This window comes from Choloepus didactylus, chromosome 6 (assembly GCF_015220235.1).
Source record: "Choloepus didactylus isolate mChoDid1 chromosome 6, mChoDid1.pri, whole genome shotgun sequence".
Lineage (NCBI taxonomy): Eukaryota > Metazoa > Chordata > Mammalia > Pilosa > Megalonychidae > Choloepus > Choloepus didactylus.
In genome coordinates, this window is record NC_051312.1 from 108,535,771 (window position 1) to 108,549,934 (window position 14,164).

The following is a 14,164-nucleotide window of genomic DNA, read 5'->3' on the forward strand; positions in this document are numbered from 1 at the left end:
TATAATACTGGATATGGTGAGTATTTAGTTTCAAGAAACCTACTTTTCAGTAACTAAAAAGTTTTTCTCTACTTGGAATAGACAGCAGTTTGCATTGATGTTCACACCTGTCCCCAGCTAACCAGTACATTACATTTAACACTAACCTCCAGACTCTAATCTGCCGTCAGATTTCCTCGAGCCACAAGAGAGTATCCAGTGAGCAGAGTGAACAGACAGCAGCAGCTGGAGCCCAAATGTTTATGGCTGCACATGTCCCTGGCTGAGACTCGGGGAGGAGGCCCCAGAGGATTTTTAAAGCATCGAGAGACTGTTCCCTTGCCAAGAAAAGTCCCCTTTATCTGAAAGAACCTATTAAAATAAGAAGGGAAAAGTACCCATCAAAGTCAGTGGCTGCTGGGATGCATATAAATAGACTTTACTATATATGTAATATTTATATTAACATCAATATTAGAATGTATTTATTGTAATATTTATATTAATGTATATTTTAATACAATATTTTATATATGCTCTACTTGAAGTATTCATAATGAGAATTGGCTGTAACACAACCCATTAATGAGGGTCTGAGATTGAATTATTTGTGCTATGATGGGTTATCTCACAAGGAAAGAAGAAAAAAAGTTGTTTTTGAACTCCACCTGCTGCTCTGCATGGTTTTGTGCTTTAACCCAAAGCAGGAGATACAGGTGATAAAGTGAGACACCCTGTTCTAATGATGGGGTAGAGCTGATGGTCAAAAAAAAAAAAAATGGCCAACAAGTGTGAATTAAAAAGAAGTGCTCAAATGCTGGATTCCTTCTGGAATGCAGTATTTAGCTTTTATTATATATATTTAAATATGTCTCTTTTCCCTTTTTTCCTCTTTGAAACTGGCTTTTAAACTGGATTTTGGATAATGCAAGATTTCTTAGGAATACAGCCATTGCATTAGAACAGGACAGATGATGAATGTGGCAAATATAGCTGTGTCTTGGAAATTTAGAAATCTATAGACAGGGTATCCTTAGGCTAGGCAAACAGAGGAGGAAAAGGCAAGTCCATGGGATGGAAAGTAGCACACCTCTTAAATACATAAACAACTGTTCCTGTGTCTAATTGGAAGGTGGTGCCCAGTCCGACCATAAGTTATGTCTGTTTGATTGGATATATTTTGTTTTAATGTATGCACATTGCCCCCTCCATGTAGAAGAATAAATGTTGGGCTCAGTTTGCATCTTAGAGCATATTGCCATCATTTAGGAGCAACCTTCCAGGAGCACTCCGGAAGTGTGCAGACCAAAGCCTGCAGAAACTGAGATGAAGCCTCGTGTGATGGAAACAGCTGAGTCGGCTGGTAGAGTTGTGAACTCAATGTGAATAAATATTCAGACATGCATGTCGTTAAGCCACTGACTATGGTTGGTTCATTCCCATGAAACACAGTCCCTTTTTACTGGAAGCATCTCATCCTTCAAGCTCACCTTAAAACGCTCCCTTCCTCTGTGAATGCGGCAAATTTTACTTAAAATTAACTATCAAAAGCCTCTTGAAATAGGTCATAGAGTAGTCAAACAGCTATTTTTAAGTTGTATGAATACTGGTAAGTACGCACCAGGAATAAAGATTTGGGGGATGAAAGTAGGAAGAAGTATTTCAGGGCATTTACGTCTTTTAGAACCACTTGTAGGGATCATTCTATGACTTATAAACTGAATATTTCTCCTCTCAAGGATTAAAAGTCTTAAAATGTTTACATGTACTTAGCATTAAATTTCTGCTTTCTCCTGGAAAAAGAAATGATTGTGAAGTGACACAATGTGTTTAACGATGAGGCAAGTGTTAGGATGGAAGATCCACAGGCCACATCTTGCTGAGGAATGAAGCTGCTTATGGCCACATGTGCTCGGTTCCAGGAAGGGATGCCCACATGGGCCACTACAAATCCAATTAGGAAATTTTTAATTTGTGCCTTCTTTTTTCATAGTCCTTTTACTACTTAAACTCTCACCAGGTTTACAATGGCCTAATTATATTTGAAATATCCAAGACCAATGAAAAGTGCACTTCCTTCATTGGACCCATCTTCACCACCACCAGTTTTGAAATAACTCACTTAGGTCTTGAATTTGGCCTTAATCACTTAATCTGCTTTCCAGGATTTCCTCTCTGAGGGATTAACCTTTCATCTTACTGTGCTGTGAACATTGAACAGGTAGAAAAGAAACCTTCTTTCACTGGGGATAATTCTACTATTTTTGATAGCTTGGTAGGGCACATTTACAGCTAATCAATAAAATAGCATGTAGCAGATGGGATTAGAAAACAGATGTGAGTGGTGCTTTCACAATTTAGAACTAGTCATACATTTCTTTAAAAAAAAAAGTCTTTTCCCCCTCTGATGTCAAAGTTAACATTTTCTGAAGTCTGTTCTCATATTTCTCAGGGCAGGAGGGGGTTATAGAAGTAATCTAAACTCAAGTAATGTGTTCAAATGACCATCAATGTGCAGGAACCCCGCCCTAATGAATACTACCAAAGCCCTAGCATCACAGTCTTTTTTTTTCCAGCTGAAGTTGGTCCAGTCACAACCTTACCATATTTTAGCCTAAAAGGAGGAGCTCCATTTACTCTTGAACCTCACCTGCATTGCTCTGACAGTGAGCTTCTGGTAGGGATGTCTGGCAGGGCAACCACAGCATGTGAAACCCATCCAGCCCATCTTGCTTCTGGGCAGCCTCTTAGTCTCCGAGTGTGGAGCCGACAGAGCCCAGCTGTCGAACAGTTCCTCTGCCCATAGAGTGCAAGGTAACTCCCTTTCTGTGTTGATCGTGCTTGTTCCCCCTTTGTCACAGGAGGACTGTGCCCAGGTTCCAACGATCCTTGTGTGGAGAAGCCGTGTCCAGGGGACATGCAGTGTGTTGGTTATGAAGCAAGCAGGAGACCATTCCTCTGCCAGTGTCCACCAGGGAAGCTCGGAGAGTGCTCAGGTGCAAAGTGGAGTGGGGTTACAAGGGTCTTATTTTGTATTCCTGCAGCTCATGCCCTTGAACAAATTACACTGCCTAAGCCCTTCCAGAAGACATTTCTGCCTGCATGCAGCATTTCTCTTCAGAATGGACCACAGCCAACATCCACCCTCAGATTTACTTGAGGTTTATCTCAGCTGCAACCTGTGCTAAGCAGTATGTAATAACTCCCTGTATAATGGGGAGACCGCAACATGCGTTTTTAATCATGTTGCATGGCTATTAAGGATGTGAAATTATGGAAAGTAGAAGGCTGTTGGTTGGGCAGTCAAGTCAGATTATCTGTGGCCTGGCCTTTGAAGTTTAGAGGGCTACTCAAATCCACAGCCACAAAATGGAGATCAACAGAAGGTGTTGCTGAGCCAATCCTGCTGACCCCATGGAGTAAGCCCAGCCTAGAGCACCAATTATGCAGACTCTCCACTGAAAATGTTCCACTAACTGCATGTTCCAGAAAGAAGAGGTGTCCACCTCTATGTGTTAAAGAGAGAACAAAATCAGTCTTCATGTGATTTCAATCGAAATGATCCTCCATTTTTGATCTTCACTTAATTTCAGAGCTTCATTTGATTCACATGTCCTCTACTACGTCCTTCATCTAAAAACAGTATTGTTCAGTTTTGTGCCAACAGAATCCTCCTTTTGTAACAGACTATATATTTATAATTCAAACATATTGATACCAATTTGGGGATCCATGAAATATATACTGAGTGATGATAATAGCAATTATGGTGCAAATAAAAAATAGCCATGCCTAGTACCTGCAAGGCACTTTGCTGAGCATTGGGTTCTAGAAATTCAGCCTTAGCAAAGTGAAGCACTGTTCTTAAAAATGAATGCCAGTGTTCTTTTGTAGTTGATTCAAGAATGGAGCTGCCCATGAAGTGAAAAATAACCCCTTCGAAATCATCTAAGATTAGAAGATAATTGGTGATTATGCTGCACACACACATAACATGCAGTTAGTTGAACACTTCCAGTGGAGGGTCTGCATAATTGGTGCTCTAAGCTGGGGTTACTCTGTTGGGGTCAGCAGGATTGGCTCAGCTCCACCTGCTGTTGAGCTGCCCTGAAGCAGGAAGATATGCAGGCTGACAATAAAGCCAAGTATTCTAACCTTGTATCTCTTTTTCCCTCCCATCTCCCTTCTCCTTTCTTTAAAAAAACTTCACTGTCCATAATTATTGCATAATTGCTGTATTTCTAATTAGCCCTAGGATACTTGAGTAAAATGGATTTACAGGAAAATGGTTTTGTTGACTTTCTTTTTTTCATAAAATTGAAAGTTCTTGAGTACTTAAAGTGATGGGGTGGTATGGAGGGGTATCCTTTAATACTGTTAATTTTAGAGGGTGAGAATTGGAAATTTAGTGACACTACAAAAATCCAGGTTATAGAATTTACCAAGTTGCCCTTGGCATGAGACAACCAAATTTTTGGGCAGCCAAAAGTTAATAATTTTTTTTCAGTTTGAAATTAGAGTGTGATGTGAAATGGAGAACTAGCTTTTAATCAAAACTAGCCTCTCAATGCCTTCATTAACTTCCTATTGTCTTTAATCAGCTTGCTTGATAGTTGTTGGGTAACTTCAAGTATCCTTGCTCGTTTCTGGATGTTAAAAGTATATATATCTTCTCTAATGGTCCTTTCAGGGCACACTTCTCTCAGCTTTGCTGGAAACAGTTACATCAAATACCGGCTTTCTGAAAATAGTGAAGAAGAGGACTTTAAGCTAGCTCTGCGTCTACGAACCCTGCAAAGCAATGGAATTATAATGTACACCAGAGCAAATCCCTGCATAATTCTGAAGGTAATTAAAGTGGGTTATCTTTTCCTGCAGTCAGTTCTCATGTTAGTATGTTGGCTCTTGGATTGTGAACTGCTGAAATCATTTTGTCTGTAAGTTCAGAAGACCAGAAGCAGATTTTAGGGCAAAGGGAAGCAGTAGCAGAGCTGGGAAGTGTGCCAACATCCCATTTTCCTTTCGAACATTCAGCTTCAAAATTGGCTCTTGGTAGATCGTGGCATCTCCCTCTAGAGTGTGTTCAAGCACCAGCCTCCTTTGAGCTGTAATCACTCAGCAGTTCATTAGAATGTATCTCCTAATCAATTCCACTGCAGGGATGGTCTTTGAAAAGCATTGGCTGCATCCTTTTCCACTACATAGGTCTATCCCCACTGACCTCAGAAGGCTACTTCTGTTCTTCCTCAGGGAAGAGATTGAAGGTCTGGGGTACAGACTCAAGTAGCCCAATTTCTAAACCATTCCCAGCCTCAGAAGCACTTTTAAGGCAGCCAGATATCCTTTTCCAGCAAATCTGGATTTGTATTCAGCTCAGGACTTCTGCTGCCTTCATGAAAACAACAGTAACACGAACAGCGCTATGTGCATCATTTTGATTTTTATTATAAATGTATTCTAATATATTTGTTATATATTATCACCCCCTTTTGATCAAGGAGAGTATAGAGGTTCAGAGAGGTCAAGTTACTTACCAAGGTTGTATAGCTAATAAGTGACAAAGCCTGGACCCACACTCTGGTCTCTCTCATTCAGTGCTCTTAATCACCATGATATCTCTAGCTTTCCATCTTACTGCTATAAGTTATTTTGTCCAAAATCACATTTCAGGCATTCATAGATACAAATCAGCCTCCAGGTATGGGGAAGGGAAGAAAGAGGAAGAAGATATGTTTTATCTAATATTATGCTCACCAGATTGTTGGACCAGCCCATTGTGAGTACTCTTCAGAAACCTATAGTCTGCCAGTAGGAAATGCCCATCCAAGTGGAAATGGCAATCTTTTCCTCCCCAGGGTTCCATCACTAGGCTTAACTGGGACCAGATTGGGCCCTTCTAGCTTCTGTCCTTTGATTATTTGATATATCACATCCAACTTAATTATATGGCCCAGGATTTCATCCTGAGGCCAGATGGGAGGAGGGAAAATATCTAGGACATTAAATATCTAGGCATCTCTTTACTGTCACATAAACTTGTACTCACCCTCTTCTGCTATTGCCAGGTATTATTACTTGGCAGCCAGGGTGAGTGAGCAGGGAGTTGGAGTTTAAAAGTTTCTATTTTTGTGGGGAATCTTCCACTATCTTTACTCGTTCAACTCAATAATTTCAACTTTGGAATGGAAAGCATTGTTGTATTTGTTTGTTTGTTTGTTTTTTGTTTTTTAGTCCGCAAGTCACATTATAGTAACCTCGATAGGTGGGGTGTTGTGCAACCACTGGGAAAATGCTCTACCTACTCAGAACTGACAAAATCTAGGTGCTCTGCTTGGGTGTCACAGATCTTCCTTACTTCTCCTTCAAGCTCCAACAGAGCTGGGAGTTGCAGAGCATCCTTGCAAGGCAAATACTTTCTATTAGCAAATCTCTTATATATTGTTAAGAGAGAACAAAAATATTGGAGTTGAATGGCTTGATCCAAAAATAGAACTGTGTCATTTGACACTTCACTGGTAAAAGTCCAAAATGTACAAATCCCTGGGGATGGGAAAGAATAATAATTAAACATTTTAGGTGGCTCTAGCTCCTAAGGCATATTGTATTTCATGAATCAAGCATATTTCTGAAAGTTGTGTAAATTGAATCTCTGTAAATAGAATTCTAATAAACTGAGGACAGTTGCTATTTGAAAGAACCTTTGCATTAATCCCTTTGTGATGCGAATAATCACCACCAATCTGTCTGTTCTGTAAGTTTGCTTTTCATACGTTGGGTTTGCCTAAAACAGAGCACAGCTGTACTGAACTACTGCAGATATTCCCCTGCAGTTGCTAGGAATATCCACTGAGGGGATTTGAATCTGTTTGCTTAACGTTTTCAGCCTCATGCAAGATTTAATTTCATTGGCTCTAGGTACAGTATGTGCCTTGTGCTTTGGTAGAACGACTAAGCTGAAATGCTTTGTTTAACTTGCTCCTCTTGGTTGTGTATATTTTCTCAGGTAGAGAACATTTTCTGAAAAGTACTTAAAACTGTTAGTGGGGTAAAGGGTGTCTCTTGAAGGCAGTTAAAGTATTGCAAGGAGACCTGGAGAAATGAAAATGCTCGTGACCAATGAATGCTTCTATCTCGGCAGCCATAAAAGATATTCATTCATTCTTCTGTGCACCATCAATCCCCTTCCTTGAAGAGAGATTTGAGGCTTACTGAAAATACCTGGACACAGTAAATCAAAGCTGAGATTAAAAGGTTCACAGCCACCCAATGAAGTGGGGAAGAGCAGAATTTCATTAATTCTAGACCAATAGGAGCTACTTCAGTTGAACACAATTCATAACCGAGTTTCCTGGCAGCCAACACAAGAATGAAGATGGCAGAATAGGTTCTGTAGCTCTACTTGCACCTAAAAAGAAACATGCCAGATCACCAGGAGAGATGTGCCAGAAACAAGTCACTTTTTCCCTGTCAGTCTTTAGGCTCCAATATTATAGCTGAAGCACATGGAGACTTTGGTTCTTAATCTAGAAATAACGTGTTTTACTTTTTGGGAAAGTCACAGGTGATACATTGCTTCATCTTGATGATTCTCAGGCGTAGCTAGCTTGAGACCCCAGGGCCAAAAGGAAGATGGTCAGGGAAAGATCATTTGGATTGGAAAACAGTCCACTTAGAATGATCACATCCTTCCAACACAGATCAGAAGAGTAACAAGCAGTTCCCCCACCCCACCCCATCCTCCCTCCCAATATTCAGGAGATTCGAAGATCTGTAAAAGACTGTCCTGGAGAAGTGAGTTAACTTATAATTATTACATAATAACAAAGTACCTAACACTTTACAAAGTACTTGCACATACATTTATTTTTTATTCACCCACCCCTGTGTAAGTTAAGTGTCTCCTTTTTGCCCATGAGAAAACTGAGGTTCAGAGAGATTTGGTGACTTACTCAAAGTGATAGCTAGCCAGTAGTGGATCTGGACCACTGACAGATGCAAGCACGTGGAAGCCCTGGAGGAGTTTATCAAAAGCAAAGATTCAGTGGCCTGTAATGATTATATATTCATTCATTTATTCATTCAAAACATATTTTTCAAGCACTTACTGTATGCCAAGTGGTTATTAATGGCAGCCTTGAGAAAAGGTTTTTAAACAGGGACCTTTTCGAAGAATGTTTAGCAACTCTCTTACAAATTCCATGATCAGGTTGCATTTGCTAGAGCCAAGCACCCAGGATCTGAAGCAGTAAGACTTGTGTCATAATTTATACTTTTTTACTCAAAACATCCCACTTTCCTGCAGTATGACTTCTTACAGGTCCTATATCCTATCTCCCAAAGCCCCAGGCCACTGGAAAATCAGGTTAAAACACGTCACTGATTTCAGACAACCCCAAGGATCTAAATATTTTATAACATTAGGGCCACACTCTCTGAATTATGCATTTCATTGAACAGACTGTCTTCCTGTCCCACCCAGCACATCATTTCAGTATCACTGCTACAGACATTTTACAGTTTTTTGCACACCTCAATTTTTTTTAAAATAGCTTGCCCTCTGATATGAGAAAGCTTTGTCCTCTTGAAAAGTAGATTCTTTAAAACTGGGTAAACCCTATTCTAAAGACAGAAAAAAACTAAATGTGCTCAGGGAATATTTTTCCAGTATGAAAGGACTCAGATATGAAAAGAATGAAGTGTACTTTGCTCTCCCTAGCCCAATATCTACCTATGAAATAGCCAAAGATTATTAATTTTTGCAAGATAACATTTGGCATCAGCACTCTAGTTTGTCCTATAAACAAGGCTTATAATTCCAAGTTCCTAGAATTTTGAAGATTGAAGTGATTTTTGCTTTCAAAAGGGTGGGAAATCATCTAGGCATCTGACTTCTTGTCTATTCAGTAATGTTCCTGATATTTTTTTCAACAGGAAAAAAAAAAAAAGGACCTAGCCAATCTCAGTGTTAGTATGGGCTGTTTTTATGTTCCTTAGTTACAGAATTGCCATATGTGTGAGTACCTCCGGGTCACATCACTGCTGCTGGGTGGATTTGTAGCTTTTGGTTATTTTCCCAGGGGTGGGGGGGAAGGGGGAGGGGGAAGGGAGCAAGTAATATATTCATTGAATACATCCTTTTACAAAGACTTAGATGAATTGCAGCGTTACCACCAAAAGATTTCCCTTGGTAGGCTGGTGGGCACCATTTTATAGTCACAGAGCATAACAACAGATGGACTATGCCAGAAGAAGGTAGTCCCCAAAGTCACAGTTGATCATTTTACTACTTACATTGATATACAAATATGGATATTATCCAGGAGTTGTCACTTAGCAAGTATTCTGGTATGATTTGCATTACCCATTCACTCTGTTTTGTTGAACCAAAAAAATGACAAAGGCAACAGCATAGATTACACAGGGACGCTCTCTGAAAAGGAAATAAATATTAGTCTCCAGACTTTTTGCATTCACACATTTACATTACAGAGAGGAGTCTACGTGTTCTGACTGTGCACGATGCAGCTACCGTTCTGCTACTGGACATAGTATCCTTGTAAAATAAATCCAGAGCAGCTATCTCTGCTCTCCAGATAAGGGGTCCCAAACTCAGAGACACCAAGAAATTCTTAGAGTAGATTTACACCCACAGGAATGGATTAAATTTAAGAATATGTTTTTCCAGGGTATATATAGCTTCTAAACCACCACAAGAGGGATTTAAATCTATAGGAAGGTGAGAACCAGGAAATCTTCTCCCCACCCCCCTTAACCATCATCAACCCACCCCCACCCCCACCCCCAAACCCCCACCTCCCCACCCCCTGCCAGCAGCCTTTCTTTCCCCTGTGACACACTCACAGAAACTTACTGTAGGGGTGGGGGGGATTTGTGTAATTATTTGATTTATGTCCATCCTCCCCTCTAGACTGTAAGCAGAGATGGTGGCTCTTTGCTCACCATGGCCTCCGCTGCACCTAGCACACTGCTTAGCACATAGTAGATGTTCAATAAATATGTGTAAATAAATAGTAATGAGTTCACAGAGATCATTTCTGTGGTGGTAATAACTGAGAAGGATGCAGAGGATAAACAGAGCCTTAAACCAAGATCTTGCTATGAATGTGAAAAGGTAAAGACCCAAAGAATAGGAACATTCTTAAATATAATTGTGGATTTCTGAAGCTCTGTTCATGTTACTGATTACTGACCAAGAAGATTTTGAAATATCAAGCATGCACTTGGGTGGCAGATAATGGTGGGGGGTCAGGGAGAGGTGCCTGGTAAAAAATCAGAACACAGCAGATTTATGGCTCCATCAAAAGCAATGTCTATCCTACAGCCTTCTTATGACGGCCCTGGGCTGGTGGAAACAGGTATGTACGGGAAAATATTGTGAGATGCATGTTAAAAAGTGCTCTGATTATCGTCCCCACACAGATCGTGGACGGCAAACTGTGGTTCCAGTTGGACTGCGGCAGCGGCCCCGGCATCTTGGGCATCTCGGGCCGCGCTGTCAACGACGGGAGCTGGCACTCAGTCTTCCTGGAGCTCAATGGCAATTTCACGAGCCTGTCGCTGGACGACAGCTACGTGGAGCGGCGCAGGGCGCCCCTCTACTTTCAGAGGCTGAGCACCGAAAGCACCGTCTACTTCGGAGCCTTGGTGCAGGCGGATAACATCCGCAGCCTGACAGACACGCGGGTCACGCAGGTGCTGAGCGGCTTCCAGGGCTGCCTGGACTCGGTGGCGCTGAACAACCACGAGCTGCCACTGCAGAACAAGCGCAGCAGCTTCGCGGAGGTGGTGGGCCTGACGGAGCTGAAGCTGGGCTGCGTGCTCTACCCAGACGCGTGTGAGCGCAGCCCGTGCCAGCACGGAGGGAGCTGCGCCGGCCTGCCTTCCGGGGGTGAGTGCGTCCCGGGTGGGCACCTTGGCGGGTGGAGGTGCTGGTGGGGGGGAGGGGGAGAGGATGGACTGAAATGGGGCGCCGACCACCCGGGACCTAGCTCCTGCCTTCATAGCCAACCCAGCTGCTCTCGTTGAGAGGAATATTCACAGCCAAGATGCTCGCCCAGCAACTTAATCCCCTTTACAGAGGCCGCAGGAGCAGAGTCGCCATTCCTGTCTGCCCCCTCCCCTGTCCACCCCACACTCTTCCAGGCCTCAGTGACTTAAACGAATAGGACCGCTCTTTAAGTATCTGCCTTCTTGAGCCACTTGCATGTCAATGCAGAATGATTCCTAGCAGTCTGGGTTATGAGGTCCTCACTTAGTCCTCTGACTAGATGGAATGCTTAACCAGAGGTAGCCATAAAATCTTACTATAAACTAAAGGGAAGTAGGAGGTGAGCTTACTAGCCCAGGAATAGAGAACACAATGGAGAGGCTTTCAAAACGTGTATTTAAAAAAAAGACCAGTGTCAGCTTTATAAGGGTGTAGAAAGTCAAGAATAAGGAAAAAGAATTTTACACAAAACTCAAGACAAATACATAGTCGATGAGGGCTTGATGCTTTTCTTTACCCCAATATTTTTTTTTCCCAAAGATATATCATGAAGAAGAAAACTATACAGAATAGGCCCCAAAAGGATTTATGGAAGGTTTCTTTTGTTTGAGGGAAACAGCCAAGATGTTTTAAGCCCTAGGAGCCTGAAGATAAAAGAATCCTTCGACTTTACTCAGATGCCACATCTGTGTTAATGTAAACTAGGTCAGGTATTCTTTAGAAGGCTTTACCACCTCGTAACAGCCCAACCATGGATTCCACTTCAGCCCCTTTGCCGAGGGCTCAGCGGTAGTGTGATTAGCAAATTTAAACCTTCCTCACAAATCACTTAGAGACTCTGCTGCGCGCATTACCATCTAATGTTCAGGAAGCCAAACTCCAAATTTAGAGTCCATTTTATTATTAGAATGTTATAAACTGTCCATGAAATGATGCACTGCGGAAATACAGGCACCAAAGTTATTTAGACTTGCATATGTTATTGTCACAATGAGGGCCAAGTACCCTGGGGGGAAATTTCTGCCATCTCGATTTAAGAAATCTATTTGCTGTTTTTACTGTCTCAGCAGTATATGTAAATAAAGGGTTGTTATGGAGCCATAATTCCCGAATGATGGGCAGTAACTATACTTCAGTGGTTCTCTAAACCAGCCCATTATGACAAGTCATGGCCAGTTTTTCACCAGGCAAAACAATTCTGCTAGTGTGAGCCATCTACAATATATAAAAGGAGCATATAATTAAATTGGGTTGAAATAGAACACCACTCCATGTCAAATGCTGGTTACACAGCCACAAATTGTAATATACTTTTAATGATGGCAGAACGTTGTTTTTGCTGGCAAAGCTATGAGCTTCCACAAAGGGTTATCTTCAAAATAATAACAATCACCATATTAAGGAAAAAGACTATGGAAAGTTGCTCTTCGGTGTGCATTTTAAATTCTTTTGAAATTTTCCATGAACTCTTTATGCCAAATGTTCAGTGGAGGTATGTTAATTAAATGATGATGACTCCCCTCAGAGACAGCAGTTTCCTCTATTTTTAATCTCTTTTGGTTTAATCACATTTAAGCTGAGAACCTACCTGCCATATGCTTTTCACATGGCCTAAAAAACTTGTTTCCTCTCCCAAAGGGCCTAAACTTACCCCTAGAGCATGTTTTTCAAATTTCTCTGTCCTCCTGCTCCCCTCCTCTCACTTTCCCTTGTGTTTGGGTTTGGGATTGGAATCCCACAAAAGTTACTCTTTCTTCCAAGGTGATAAAGCCTCTTAGCAGGTCAAAACTCTCCTTTGTGCCCCAGGCTGATGTTTTCCTAAAATGGAGAAAGCATGTTTCCTCTCCTCCATGTATACAACTCCCTTCTCTCAGTCTCCTGTCTCTCATTTCCACACCTCTGTTCAATTGAGGGGGACCAGTGGGAGCAACTCTCCACCAAGGCAACCCCCCAGCCTCACCCAGTGGTCCTTACTCAGCAGACTTCAGAGCATAGGCCCAGATGTGGCAGCCCGAGCCCAGAGACAGCAGACTCCTCGCCACCCACCAGGAAGTCCAGGAATAAAGCTTCTATTGCTTCTCTGGGGAAATGAAGGCATAGGATTCCTCTTCTGATGTGTGAGGCAGTACCTGCCTTCTTCTTTGGAATAAGGATGAGGCCTTGACCACAAAGAAAAGAGGACAGAGAATCCACTTTCTTGCTTCCAGTGTCTGTTCATGTCAGAGGAACTTCTACAAGGTCCCTATATCCTGTCTGCAAATTCCTAAAACGTGCCAAAAAGAAAAAAGAAAAGAAAAGAAAGAACCAATAATTTGGCCTTTAATTCATAGTGATAAGCTATTTAGCTAATTATAAGTTTACTTAAAGGAAAAATCACTTAGTTTTGAGTGGCAGTTTAAAAAGAATAAGATTGAGTCTTTAGCGAAAGTATATTCACGCCTTCAAGAATTTCCTCTGGCAGGCAGGGAGGCTCAAGAAGCTAATCACAGGGGAAGATAGTCTTACATCCCCAGATCAAAAGCTACGATGCATGAAGGATTCAAACAGAAAATTTGGGCTAGATAAAGTAGAGTGAGGTGCTTAAAATGTGATTCCATGCACATGAGAATGCTGATTTTAAAAGTTAATTGATCATCTTACTGGTGTTTGGACCCTGTGCTATGTCTTGTTTCAAAATTACAAGATACATATTTTAACATAATCATCCCCTTAACCACTGAAAAATGGCTTTCCTAATGACAGACTCCACTATCAAACTATGGCTATCCCAGCACATTGTTCCAGAACAGAGTCCTTCAGCAGGCAACCCACAGTAAGAAGCATTTTCTTTCAGAGGATTCTGCCTCAACCACCACCAAAACCAATCAAGCCCTTGGCACGAAGACCGGGGAGGCGGTGTCTGCTAGCTGGGAATTACGTGGTCAGCGAGTTTGACCAGTGTTATCACTCAGGCTGTCCCAGGAGCAAGCCACGGGAACCCAGGGGAGTTAGAGCCCAGAATGCTGACTTGTAATAAGAGTGTAAATATGACTCTGTAAGTCAACCACAGAGGGAAGGCTCTCTTGTGGTAGAGACTTAAAATTATATGTATTCCATAAACATGAACTGGAAATAGCAACCACTATGGAGAAGAAATGGCCTGGTCCCACTGTGACCCCTACATTTCCAGAGCCAGTA

General features: G+C 41.7%; 1 protein-coding gene across 2 annotated transcripts in view; it reads left to right on the plus strand.

The window, feature by feature from the left end:
* FAT3 (FAT atypical cadherin 3) overlaps window positions 1-14,164 on the plus strand; it is a 652,719-nt gene that overhangs the window by 611,340 nt on the left and 27,215 nt on the right. For both annotated transcript variants that reach the window (XM_037841083.1, XM_037841084.1), the window contains exons 20-22: window positions 2,841-2,975; window positions 4,670-4,827; window positions 10,420-10,888. In XM_037841083.1, coding sequence (XP_037697011.1) covers window positions 2,841-2,975; window positions 4,670-4,827; window positions 10,420-10,888 — 762 coding nt within the window. The remainder of the gene's footprint in view (window positions 1-2,840; window positions 2,976-4,669; window positions 4,828-10,419; window positions 10,889-14,164) is intronic.